The 12845-nt window shown below is 37.6% G+C and overlaps 1 protein-coding gene and 1 pseudogene across 1 annotated transcript; one reads left to right on the forward strand and one right to left on the reverse strand.

Moving 5' to 3' along the window:
* The first annotated feature begins 4094 nt into the window (after window positions 1-4094).
* Window positions 4095-5020, forward strand: LOC101970174 (olfactory receptor 4B1-like; annotated as a pseudogene).
* A 5551-nt stretch (window positions 5021-10571) lies between these two features.
* LOC101956672 (olfactory receptor 4B13) lies at window positions 10572-11504 on the reverse strand. Its single transcript, XM_005330076.3, has one exon. The coding sequence runs from the start codon at window positions 11502-11504 to the stop codon at window positions 10572-10574; it is 933 nt and encodes a 310-aa protein (XP_005330133.3).
* Between the last annotated feature and the right edge of the window lie 1341 nt (window positions 11505-12845).

Consider the following 12845-nt stretch of genomic DNA (forward strand, 5'->3'; position numbering starts at 1 on the left):
ACTGAGCTTCTTTCCTCTGCTGAATCCTTCCCCCGTGATGTTCTGCCTCACCCTGGACCCAGAGCTATGGAGTTGACAAACCATGGAACCAAACCTCTGAAACTGTGAGCCAAAGTAAACTTTAGCTCCTCTAAGTTGTTCTTTGCAGATATGTTCGTCACAGCAATACAAACTCACCAATTTCCCAAAAGACAAATTGGTACCATGAGTGTGGTCAATGCTGTCACTAACCTGATCACATGGATCAGAAACCTTTGTTTTTGGTTTGAGGACTGAATTTTAAAAAGTTAAAGTTACAAGTCGGGCTGGGGTAGTGACTCAGAGGTACAGTGTTCACCTCGCATGTTCAAGGCTCTGGGTTCAATCCTCAGCACCACATAAAGCAATAAATAAATAAAATAAAGTTTTTAAAAAAAAGATACAAGTTGGGAAAGTTTTAGAATGGGTGATTCTGGTGGAAGCTCAAAAGACCAGAATGCCAATAGGACTGTGAACACTAAAGACTGGTTTATGAGATTTGGGAGAAGGAGGACACTCTATTGGAAAGTGGACTAAAGCCATTCATGTTACATTCTGACAAAGAAGTTGTCTATATTGTCCCATATCTTGAGACTTTCTATGAGGTTGAATTTAAAGGTAACAATTGGTGGAGGAAATTTCAAGGAAGCACAGCATTCAGGTAGTGCTATGGATATTGCTGGTAGCTTTTAGCTAAGGTTACTGTGATAATGAGGAGAAGAAAGCAAAGCATAATATTTTAAAAACTTGCAGTTTTGCCAGAACAGTGCAAGTAAAACTTGGGCTGAGGTAGTTGTGGTTGTTAAAGACAATTAGAACCTCTAAATAGGTGCTAAGTAGTTTGCACACAAACAGTAGGAAAGGTGGCTTGAGGGCATCTCAGGAATTGGCAAGAGGACACTCATCCCAGGTTCAAGGGTATAAAAGTAATAATTACTCTGATAAAAGACCACAAGGGCACACTGCTTGCCCAGGATGGCTAGGAAGTTGTCTCACTGTGCTCAGTCACCCAGACCCTTAGAGGCTGCTGCATTGATGGTCTCAGGAGGAATGGCTACTATTTGAGATGGTGGCAGACCTTGACATCAACCATGTGGTCCTGGTTCTGCAGCAATGCAGGATGCCAGAGTTAGGGGATCATAAAGGCGTCCACTGATATTTCTAAGGAAGGCCTGGGAGGCCAGGAAAAGTGTAGCAGAGTTGAAAGCTCTGCAGGTAGGCCCCAAGAATGTAATTGTGAGGATGTGAGAATGAATCCAAGGCTACCATGTGGATAACCCTGAGATTAAGAGATACCAGTAGTGTGGAACAAAGCTGCAGGATTCAAACAGGAATGAGCCAAGCAAGAGACCATGTGGGCTCCAGCCAGCAAGGTCATAGGGGAGGAGCTACATAGGCCATTTGGAGAGAATGACACAATGCTATGTGTTCTAGATGCTGGTCATGGGGCTACAGGACTCAGCTGAATTTTGGTCTTGCTTTGATCCCATCCTTTCTTTCTATGCCCTTATTTCTCCCTTGTCAATGGCAATGTTTCCTCTGTGCCATTATGTGTTGGATATATGTGACTTGCTTTTATTCTCTACAGGGGAAAATATCCATGAGTTTGTCTTCAGTCTTTGAGAAGACTTTGGACTTCGATTTGGGGGTAATAATGGAACAGTTAAAGAACTATGAACTATATATTTTGTAGTGTGAGATGGGCATGAGTTTTTTAAGGCCAGGGTGGAATGTTATGGTTTAGATATGAGATGTCTCCCAAAAGCTCATGTTTGAGATGATGCAAGAATGTTCAAAGGTAAACAATTAGATGAGATTTCAAATGATTCAGGGATTAACTGGGTAGTAGCTTAGGCAGGTGTGGCTGGAGGAAGTAGATCATGGGGTGATGGGAATGATTTGGGGATTTATATTTTGTCTCTCGTGAGTGGATCCTCACTCTTCTTCTTGATTACCATGTCCTGAGCTGCTTTCCTCTGTTGCATTCTTCTATCCTGATGTTTTCCCTCAGTCCTGGGCCAGAGCTATGGAGTTGACCAACCATGGACCAAACCTCTGAAACTGTGAGCCAAAATAAACTTCTTCTCCTCTAAGTTATTCTTGTCAGATTTGTTGGTCATAGCAATGAAAACATTGACTAAAACAGTTTAATAATGGGCTTTTCTTAAGAAATAGTTCTTCTTTGAAGTGTTTGCTGATTTTCAATGTGCATATATTCCCAGCTCAGCTGATTTCAGGCTACCTAGGCAACACTTCTGAATGTGGATTGGAAAAAAGGTGCATCCAAAGTCCATCTGAGGTGTCCCACACACCTATGCCTCCAATACTTAACCAGTGCCTTCTGGGATGTGTTATTGGAGGTAGAATGTATGTTTATATTCGATTTACACTATCAGTTTGCTGTTCAGAATGCTTTTACTGATCTTTAGTTCTGCCATAGAATATGAGTCTCATATCAACCCTCATGTGTGCTAACTTATCCTCACTAACTTTCCAAGAACCATCTGTTACTTATATTAAAAGTGGTGTTTGTTATGTTTTGTGGATATTTGTTTGATTATTCATGAAGCTGAATGTTCTTGCATATGTATATTGATCTTGTTACTCTTTCATGATTTTCCTGTTCATAACCTTTGCTCATTTTCCACCGGGATGCATGAACATTTCTTATAGATACGAAAGATTTTTTAAATAGTGGACTTTGAGTCTTCTCATAAATATTTTAGCATTTTTCTAATTTTTATCATTTGAATAATGACTTTTTTATGCTTTTTTGACTTTTTTCAAAAGTTTTAGGTTTTTTTATAGTCAAATATTATCTACTATCATTTATGTTAGACTTCTAAAGGTCTTTCTACCTCCATATTATTATCACCAAGTCCTCTGTGTTTTTTTTTAATTTTTAATTTTTATTTTTAATTCTTTAATTCATACTTTTTTGATGGGAGTGAAAGTCTGCTCATCAAATTTCATTTCTTCCCCAAAGGGCATAGCAATTGATTTAACATCATATCTTGAACAGTAAATCCTATTTATACTTTTATATAATTAATTCTCATACATAATTTTCAATTTAAAAAACTTACATAATCATCTTTCCCTTAGTCTTTAACTTGTAGTCACTTTAAAAAGCAACATTTCCTAACAACATGTTAGAAAAACTAACATCATTAATCTCTTTTAGTATGTTTTAGTGGTTTTCGAATTTTTAATGCACATAACTTTAGAAAAATTTTGTCATATCACATAAAAAGATCACTCTTGATTTTTCTTGACAACAAAATAGCAATGAAACAATGCACGTATTTTTAGATTAAGGAAAATTTAAATTAGGAGGAATTAGAACATAAGTCATTGAGTTTTGTTATTGAAAAACATGATTAAATCTTTTGTGTGATGGATATAAATATGATTTTCCATTAATTCACTTGTTGTTTAATATCCTTCAGTAGATTTTTATGGTTTTGTCTTTATGTGCATTTCACATTTTAAGGCTTTTGCATTTTAAAAATTTTCTTACCGATTATACATGTAATATTTGTCATTTGTGTTTTCTAACTAGTAATTTAATTTGAACTCTCTTCTTGCTAGTAGTTTAAAATGTTTATATGTATTTTATTTTGATTAATATATCTTAATTGTCCATTTTAATGGAGTTCATAGTGATATTTAAACATATGCATACATTGTGCACTAATCAAATCCAGTCGTCTCCCTACTCCATTTCCAATTTTCAAATAATCACTATTCTACATTAAGGTAGAATCTTTTCTTTTTTTTTTAATTTCCACATATGAGAGCGAACCTGTGGTACTTGTCTTTCTGTGTCTGATTTAACCGAGTTTTGTTTCACCCTTGTTTCCATCTTAGAAATTTTGCTTTCAGACATAGCCACCCACTCAAACTAGCTTGGAAAAACAAGGATTTACTTGAATAATAAGGGGCTAAATGAATAGTTGAGTAATAAGCATGTAGTAAACTGGTTTTCACTCTCTAAACTGGTATAAATGGGATGAGTTTGTGTTACAATCACTGTTTGCTCTATTGCAGGCATCAAGCACACTTGAACAGAATCCATGGCCAATGCAAATAATGTGACTGAGTTGATTATCACTGGCCTTTTCCAGGACCCAGAGGTGCAGAGACTATTCTTTGTGTTGTTTCTCCCCGTGTACCTGGCTACCATGGTGGGCAATGGCCTCATTGTTGTGATGGTCAGTGTAAGAGTCTACACTCCCCCATGTACTTCTTCCTTGGCTACCTGTCCCTGGTAGAGATAACTTACTCCTCTACCGTGGTCCCTAAATTCATCACTGACTTACTTGCCAAGGTCAAAACTATCTCTCTGAAGGGCTGTCTGGCCCAGATCTTCTTCTCCCACTTCTTTGGGGTCACTGAGACCCTATTGCTTACCGTGATGGCCTATGACTGCTACGTGGCCATCTGCAAACCTCTTTACTACACAGCAATCATGAGCCGTCCTGTGTGCCACCATCTCATGGTTGGTTCCTGGCTGGGGGGATTTTTTCACTCCATTATTCAGATTTTTGTCACCATCCCATTGCCCTTCTGTGGTCCCAATGTCATTGACCATTATTTCTGTGACCTTCATCCTTTATTTAAGATCGCCTGTACAGACACGTTTGTGGTTGGCATTATTATGTTCGTCAACAGTGGATTGTTCTCTGTATTCTCCTTCCTCTTCTTGGTGTCCTCCTACATCGTCATCCTGTACAACCTGAGGAACCACTCTGCAGAGGGGAGGCGCAAAGCCCTGTCCACCTGCGCCTCTCACATCACGGTGGTCATCTTGTTTTTTGGACCTGCCATCTTCCTCTACTTGAGGCCCGCATCCACCTACACTGAGGACAAACTGGTGGCCGTGTTCTACACGATCATCACCCCCATGCTGAACCCCATCATCTACACACTCAGAAATGCAGAAGTGAAAAATGCCATTAGGAAGTTGTGGGGCAAAAAAGTGAACTCAAGGATAGAATAAAAGTGCAATCTGATTTCAGTCAACCGTGAAGGAGTAGAGCAAAAGTTCACCTGTTCCTCATTTTGTTGTATTTCTAATGAGTTAATTTAACTCCATGGTACCATTTCAAACCCTGTCATAGCTATCTGTATATGGTACTGTGTTCACATTGGGATGCTTTCCATGTCTTCTCCAATAGTCAGCACTTCAAAGTGTTTAGAATTTAGGAATGGATCATGTAAAATGGAATTTCAGCAGTGTCACCTTGGCTGTATTCATTTCACCTCTGAGGTTAACATGTAGTGGTAGGGGGAATTATCACGGCACTTGGAGACCAGAGTCCATGTTTTGGCCAGTTCTCCTTATCGGTGTTATCTTGGAGGAGTCCCAGGAAGCCATGTTGATATTTGACTTGTTATCTGTGTTCATCTCCATGCTACATGAAATTGAGCAGCCATGACAGAGGCAGCATAGTCTGCAAAGCACAAAATATTTATTATATACCTTTACAGAAAAAAGCCACAGAATCTTGTTTTGTTTTCTAAATTAAAACTTTGCAGATCAATGGTTTGATGGTGTTTTCCTAATTCTATAACTGCAGCACATGGATTGGTGCCTCCTCGGCTCTCTATGTTGTCATCCTAGGATGCAAGATGCGAATGGCAGCTGCTTCAGGCTTCATATCTTCTTCATATGAAGAGTGGGAAAGGCCCATTCCTTATTTTGAGAAATAATTCTGAGAAATGTTTCAACAAAATTTTAGGGTTTTTTTTGTTTTGTTTTTTAGCAGAAAGAGGTCATGAGGTTACCCCTACATGCAAAGGAGGCTGGGAAAGAGAGCATTGGGAAATGATGTTGGGATTACGTGATGGGCTTAGATGGGGCAAAGTTTCTACCCTGACTGAGCACATTGCTATTAGAACAAGCTCAGGGTCTGCCTTGAAGGAGGGAGAGCTATCCATAGGAGGTTTGGTGAGATGGTTTCTTGGAGATTGGTGCACCTGGGCATAGCAAGGTAGTTAAAGATTTGACTATGTCACCAGATTGACTGAATAAAATCCAAATCTACCACTTAATAACTGGATAACCTGAGATAAGCATCTTTGAAATACTCCATGATTCTGTAACCTTGTCCTGGAAATTGGAGGCAAAGAGCAGGATGGTTGCCCTAATGTTACAATTTTCCTAAGAGCAGACCTAGTTTTCATCTCCCTCTGATGGATAGAAGGCAGAGCTGGGATGTGAATGCCTGGGAGTTGGGAATCAGGGACAAACTACCCTTGGAGTCCTTGAGGACAGAGAATGGATCCTATTTGCATATGTATTCCTGTACCTAAGGTCTGGGGCCAATTCACTGCAATTTCATTCCTCACATTGCAATTTGCTAATGTAGGTGAATTACCACATGAGTAAGGTCCTGAACTTTTGATCTATCAAAACATGTTTCCATCAACCCTTTATAAAACTTGTAGTTCTTATGTCTTGTTGAGGTCAATAATGAACAATGTATTTGTGGTGCAGATTTTATGTAGTTTGAAACTTTTTGTGTATCTTTGAAATTCTTGGAAACAGTGAATGTAAAAGGATTAAATATATGGTGTTATGTCTCTTTTGATGAGTTTTATTATCAGTCAACTGCTGTTGCTATTTCTCTTCACTCTTGGTTTTATTTTCTCAAGCAAAGAATAGTATAGTTCCAAGTATAGAAGAGGAACATCCCACCTGGGCATGATATCTCAAGTGTTAACCAAACTTACCTGGGTCAGACTGACTTTCAGCCTCACTTCTTCACCCCTTCTTGTGTCTATGCCCTTTTCCATGTGACTTTGCAGTTGGCACGATGACTGGCAGATGACAGACACTCAATTGCTGCTGAATGAGTAATGTCAAGATTGTGTCAACATTGTCTTCATCATTTGGGAAGGGCTTAAGTCAGATGTGTGGTCCCTTGGAGTGAGAGGATTTTATTATTGAGATATAACTAAGACATAGACATAGAAGAGGTATTCACACATTATCTCGCAGTAAAACAATACCAACTTTCCAAACTGTGTGGATATACCTGGAAGGCATATTTGGATTTGTTAATATTATAATTGATATGCCTTATATTTGCATAATACCTTGTTATTATTATTCCAAAGCCATTTCACATCTATTACTTCACTAGAGTCTCATGGAAATCCTGTGAAGTCAATGAAATATGAATTCATTATTTCTAATATATAGTTTTTGAGTCCAAATGTTGTTTAGGTTAGGTTTTGCCTGCAAGGATCAGGATCTGAAACAAGATAGAAGTAAAAAAAAAATAAAATAAAAAGATTCAGAGTAGAAACATTCTCTTTATCATGTTTCTCCATCCTTAATAACTTCCATTCCAGTGTTTACCTCATGGCCCCAGAGAGCTGTTGGAGCTCCATTCCCAATGCCAAGTTCCTGTCATCCTTATAAAAGAAGTGACCAAATCAGTACATATCCCCTCAAAGTTATAAAGAAGCCTGGGTGATATAATTTTTATTTTTTCCAGGTGGGCATGTGCTCCAGTAATACTTGGACCCACCCTCTTAAATACTGCTCATTTCATATCTATCCCTTTGACTGTATCTTTATTTGTTAAGAATGAATGACAATGAAAATATGGAAAAATACTAATATTTGTGGAATTTGGATTAAAGGAAAATAGGCATTCTTTCTACTTTTCAGCATTTATGTAAGTCAAATTATTTTACAATACAAGTTTTAAATATTTTGCAAATTAAGGGGAAAACATTGTACAATTTGCATTCTTTGATTTTTTTTGTGAAGACAGATGTTCTACTGTTTTGTTTTTAGCCTTATTTACAAAATTTTTAGAAATTAAAATTTTAGAAGCTTACAGTTTTATAAATTATAATTCTATATTCTACTGATTTATTCCATTAGTTTTGTATTTGCAAAATCTTATTGTAAATTCATATGTTGCCTTAAAATTACTTAAAATTTTAATTTAATTAGTGCCCAGGTAATATATTCATAAGGTTTGAAGAATAAATGAAATGAACAGATACACAAGTGAAAAGTTTCTTTCCATTCCTGTCTCCATTTATCCTGTCATTGTCCTACTTTTCTCAGTTTCTTATATTTTTTCAGAGTTTCTTTAAGCAAACACATGTATAGTAGGTGGTTTTTTATTTATCTCTACCTTTTATGTAAATAATAACATGCTATATAAAGAAAGATAAAACTTGTTTACTGATTTAACAATGCTCATTGGAGATTTTTTTTTATATATTGATACTAGGAAAACTCATTTTTTCTTAAGTTTCATGGTATTCATTGACTGGGTGTACCATCATATACTTAAGTAATTTATTGATGTAATAGGTGATATAGCAATGTACAGAGGTGAAATGACTAGATTATGAGAGTTGTAAACTCATAGTGGATTAATCCATTTTGTGGATAAATAATTTCAACAGACTAATGGGTGGCAACTGTAAGCACATATATTGTAGCTGGAAAAAATAAGTCACTGTGAGCTGAATCATATTTGTCCCTAATTCCCTTTCTGTGTCTCTGTGTCTCTCTCTCTTCTTCCTGTTTGCCATGCGGGGAACAATTTTTCTCTGCCAGGCCCTTCTGCCATGATCATCTGCCTCATCTTGGGCCCAGGGCAATGGAATGAGTCAGCTGACCATGGATAAAACCCCTGAAACCATGAGCTCATAATAAATTTTCCTCCTCTAAGTTGTCCTCAGGCACTTTGATCACAGCACTGGAAAGCTGACTAATACAGACTGAAAAATGTATAAAAAGGAAGATGAAGTCATTTCAGGTAGAACAAGCAGCATTTCTTCAGGGATTAATAATGGCCATCCATGGGTATGATTAGCAGAGACTCCAAGGAAAATGAAGATTTCCTGGGGCCTTACAACCACTATTCACCTACATTCTGAACTAGTGCCTACAGGAGAAAGGGAACGATCTTCAAGGCCTCTAGCACACCCAGGATGCTGCATCACTCTTCCAGGGAGGATGCATGCATTTCACCTGATCCTCAGAAAAGGTTGGTGGATGCAGTGCAAACGCAGTGCCACTCTGTGGAATTCCAAAATTGGCCAATTCTGTGATACTCTCTAAATTGTTCACAATGATGTGAGAGGGTGAGTGACATGGAGATCCCAAGAGGTGAAACAACAGCACACACCCAGACTCTCATATTCCTTCAACAAGAAATACTAACAAGTATTAAAAAAAATAAATGTGCCATGGTCAGTAAAAATAAGGGACATGGTTCTAGAATGAAAACACATAGACAGTATAACCCCCACCTTCATGCTCTAATTGGGACAGTAAATATTGTCTAACATTCTATGATTTCTACTTCTAGATAAGGTAAAAAAAAATTCCTTTTTATGAATAAATTTGACTTCACTTTTCCCAATTGATAAGTACAACTGATGCCATTTTGATATTGTTTTTGTTTACCAATGTTGGACACTGTGAGACGTCCCAATTCTACCTTGTGAGTCAACATGTCAAAAGAACTCTAGGGACTTTTCTGATGACCATGATCACATGGCTATGGTACTAGATGCCAAGAGCCAGCAAGAAGAATTGAAAATTTTAAAGATACTCTTATCCATATTGGAAAAGAAAAAAAGATTTATACTCTCATACCCAAATATGCCCTAATAATTCCTGTGGATGGTCTTCTTTTATGTGAAGTACAAGTTGTTAACATGAAGGATGTTGAACAAAGGGAGAAGGAAAGAAAGGAGGGAGATTAAAAAGAGAGGGAGGAAGGGAGGAAAAAAGGAAAGGAACAGATTTTAAGCAATGATGTCTTTTTCAAATATTTTTATTTTTTAATTGTAGTTGGACACAATACCTTTATTTTATTTATTTATTTTTATGTGGTGCTGAGGATCGAACCCAGGGCCTCTCATGTGCTAGGTGAGTGCTCTACTGCTAAGCCACAACCCCAGCCCAAGCAATGAACTCTTTTTAGCAATACAGGTAGATAGAAGAAATAGCTCTTAAAGTTCTATCACACAGTACAATGGCTTTCAGTGACACAAATTAATGAATATTTCATGGATAACAAGTGGAGACAATGACAGCTTACCCAACACAAGAAATGATAATTGTCTGATCTTATCTATATACCTTTACCCTAATTTGAACATTACACATTGTATCCATATATTGAAATGTCACACTGTCCCCCACAAATATATAAAATTGCTATTGAAGGAAGAATAAAAGAAGAAAAGGATGCAAGAAAGTAATTTTAGCCTACAAAACATTCATTAAAATATTATCCTTGCATTTACATTTGATTTGTCCCTCCAATTACCCAAATCATTCTATTATTGGATATCAGAGAATCACCAAGTTCCATGAGGTTCAGCAAGAATATTTGACCTCTGTCCTTGGACCATTATACCAATATACAAGGGACTCCTAGTTACTAAGGAGAATTGTCCCAGCAATAATATGAAGTTCTTATGTTTGTTGTTGCCATTCTTGAAAATCATACAAAACTTAAAATCCATTCCAAGAAAGACAAAAATCAGACACATATTATTTATCATGTTCCCATCCCTGAGATTCCCTTTCTGGCCCACAGCTTCCTCATGGCAGCTTTCACCTCTGCGTTTCTGAGTGTGTAGATGATGGGATTCAGCATGGGGGTGATGACTGTGTAGAACACAGCCACCAGTTTGTCCACAGTGAAGGTGGATGAGGGCCGCATGTAGATGAAGATGGCAGGTCCAAAAAACAAGATAACCACCGTGATGTGAGAGGCGCAGGTGGACAGGGCTTTGCGCCTCCCCTCTGCAGAGCGGTTCCTCAGGTTGAATAGGATGATGATATAGGAAGTCACCAAGATAACAAGGGAGAAGACGGAGATTAATCCACTGTTGGCCAACACGACAACCCCCTCCACAAAGGTGTCCTTGCAGGCTAGCTTGAATAAAGGCTGCAGGTCACAGAAATAGTGGTCTATCACATTGGGACCACAGAAGGGCAGTGGGATGGTGATGATAACCTGAATTATGGAGTGGATGAAGCCCCCTAGCCAGGAACCAGCTACCAGCATGTGACACACTTGACGGCTCATAATGTTCATGTAATGAAGAGGCTTGCAGATGGCCACGTAGCGGTCATAAGCCATCACCATAAGCAAAAGGATCTCAGTGACCCCAAAAAAGTGGGAAAAGAAGATCTGGGCCAGACAGCCCTTCAGAGAGATGGTTTTAACCTTAACAAGTAAGTCAGTGATGAATTTAGGGACTATGGTAGAGGAGTAAGTTATCTCTACCAGGGACAGGTAGCCAAGGAAGAAGTACATGGGGGAGTGCAGACTCTTACTGACACTGACCGTCACAACAATGAGGCCATTGCCCACCACAGTGGCCAGGTACACGGGGAGAAACAGCACAAAGCACACTCTCTGCACCTCTGGATCCTGGAAAAGGCCAGTGATGATTAACTCAGTCACATTGTTTGTACTGGCCATAGATCCAATTCAAGTGTGCTGGACATCAGATAGTGAAAAGCCTGCAATGGAGCAATGATTTTTAGCTCTGATTCAGCTCATTTAATCACATAAGACAGTGTAAACCAATCTATAATAGACTCATCAGTTCAGTAAGTACTCATTTACCATTAAATATTAGCAATCTAACACTTTGTATTATTTTAATTTATTTAATTTTACTAATTTTAAGTGGAAGTTTCAGAGCTATAGTCATTTTCCTAAGGTTACAGAGAAAAGTGGTGAACTCTGGGACTCAGAACCAATCTTTCTGACCTTGAGCCCAGACATCTTTCTCATTCACTGCAAGATATTGTGAATGTGGGAGCCACTGAAGTGAATGGCCTATATTTCTATTACCTATTTTTCATTTTGATAGCTCTTCCTCTTGGGGAATCCCCCTGATCCACTTCTGGTCCTGTGTTCCTTGTTGCTTTCATGTTTGCTCCAAGGAATGTCATAATCCATTTTCTGTTGCTATACCTGGATGCCTTAGACTGGGAACATCATAAAAATTAGAGGTTAATTAGTGCACAATTCTGCAGGCTGTGAAGTCCAAAAGTGTGGTCTGGGTCTCTGCACAGCACCTAGTGGTGGCCTTCTCTGTGGGTCATAGCATGGTAGAGAGCATCACATGGTGAGCACAGCAAGCATGCCAAAGACTTCCTTTGACAATTCTTCCTCAATTGTCTATTAATCCATTATCCACGAATGGATTAAACCATTTATGAGCACCAAAAATAATAATAATAAATAATAATGTGTAAAATAATGAGAAACTTCAAATGGAATCACTGATTAGAAAGCACAACTGAAAAATATTGTGTGTAAAACAGTAAGAAACTTTTTATAAATATAAAGCATTAGAAATGTAAAATACTCAGAAAATCCTAAAACTCTAGTGAAGAACATAAAATAATGTTATATTAATGCAAGAGAAGACACATGTCATCACAAAATAATTTATGAAATCGTATTTTTAAATAGTAAAAGACAAGATAGGGAATTGCTTCAATTCTCTGTAAATTTCAATTCTTCTTTAATTAATCCCAAAATATGTATCCTCAACTATAATCCAATAAAATTTCTTTCTATAATTAAACAAAATTATGCTAAAGTTCATCTACAAGGAAAAATAACAGCTAAAATCATATTAAAAAATTAATGAAGTGTTTGTCCTTCCGATATTATTGTTTTTTGCTTTATTTTGTTTTGTTTTAGTGGCTGTATTTAAAGAAGTTTAATAATGGATGAGAAAGAAATAATTATATAATTCTCAAAAACTGACATGATGAAACATTTGCCATAGCCAAGTAGATTTAA

The sequence above is a fragment of the Ictidomys tridecemlineatus genome, chromosome 4, assembly GCF_052094955.1.
Source record: "Ictidomys tridecemlineatus isolate mIctTri1 chromosome 4, mIctTri1.hap1, whole genome shotgun sequence".
NCBI lineage: Eukaryota > Metazoa > Chordata > Mammalia > Rodentia > Sciuridae > Ictidomys > Ictidomys tridecemlineatus.

Excerpts from the sequence above, each read along its gene's own strand:
- LOC101956672 (XM_005330076.3), bottom strand. The coding sequence starts at position 11,504 with ATGGCCAGTACAAACAATGTGACTGAGTTAATCATCACTGGCCTTTTC.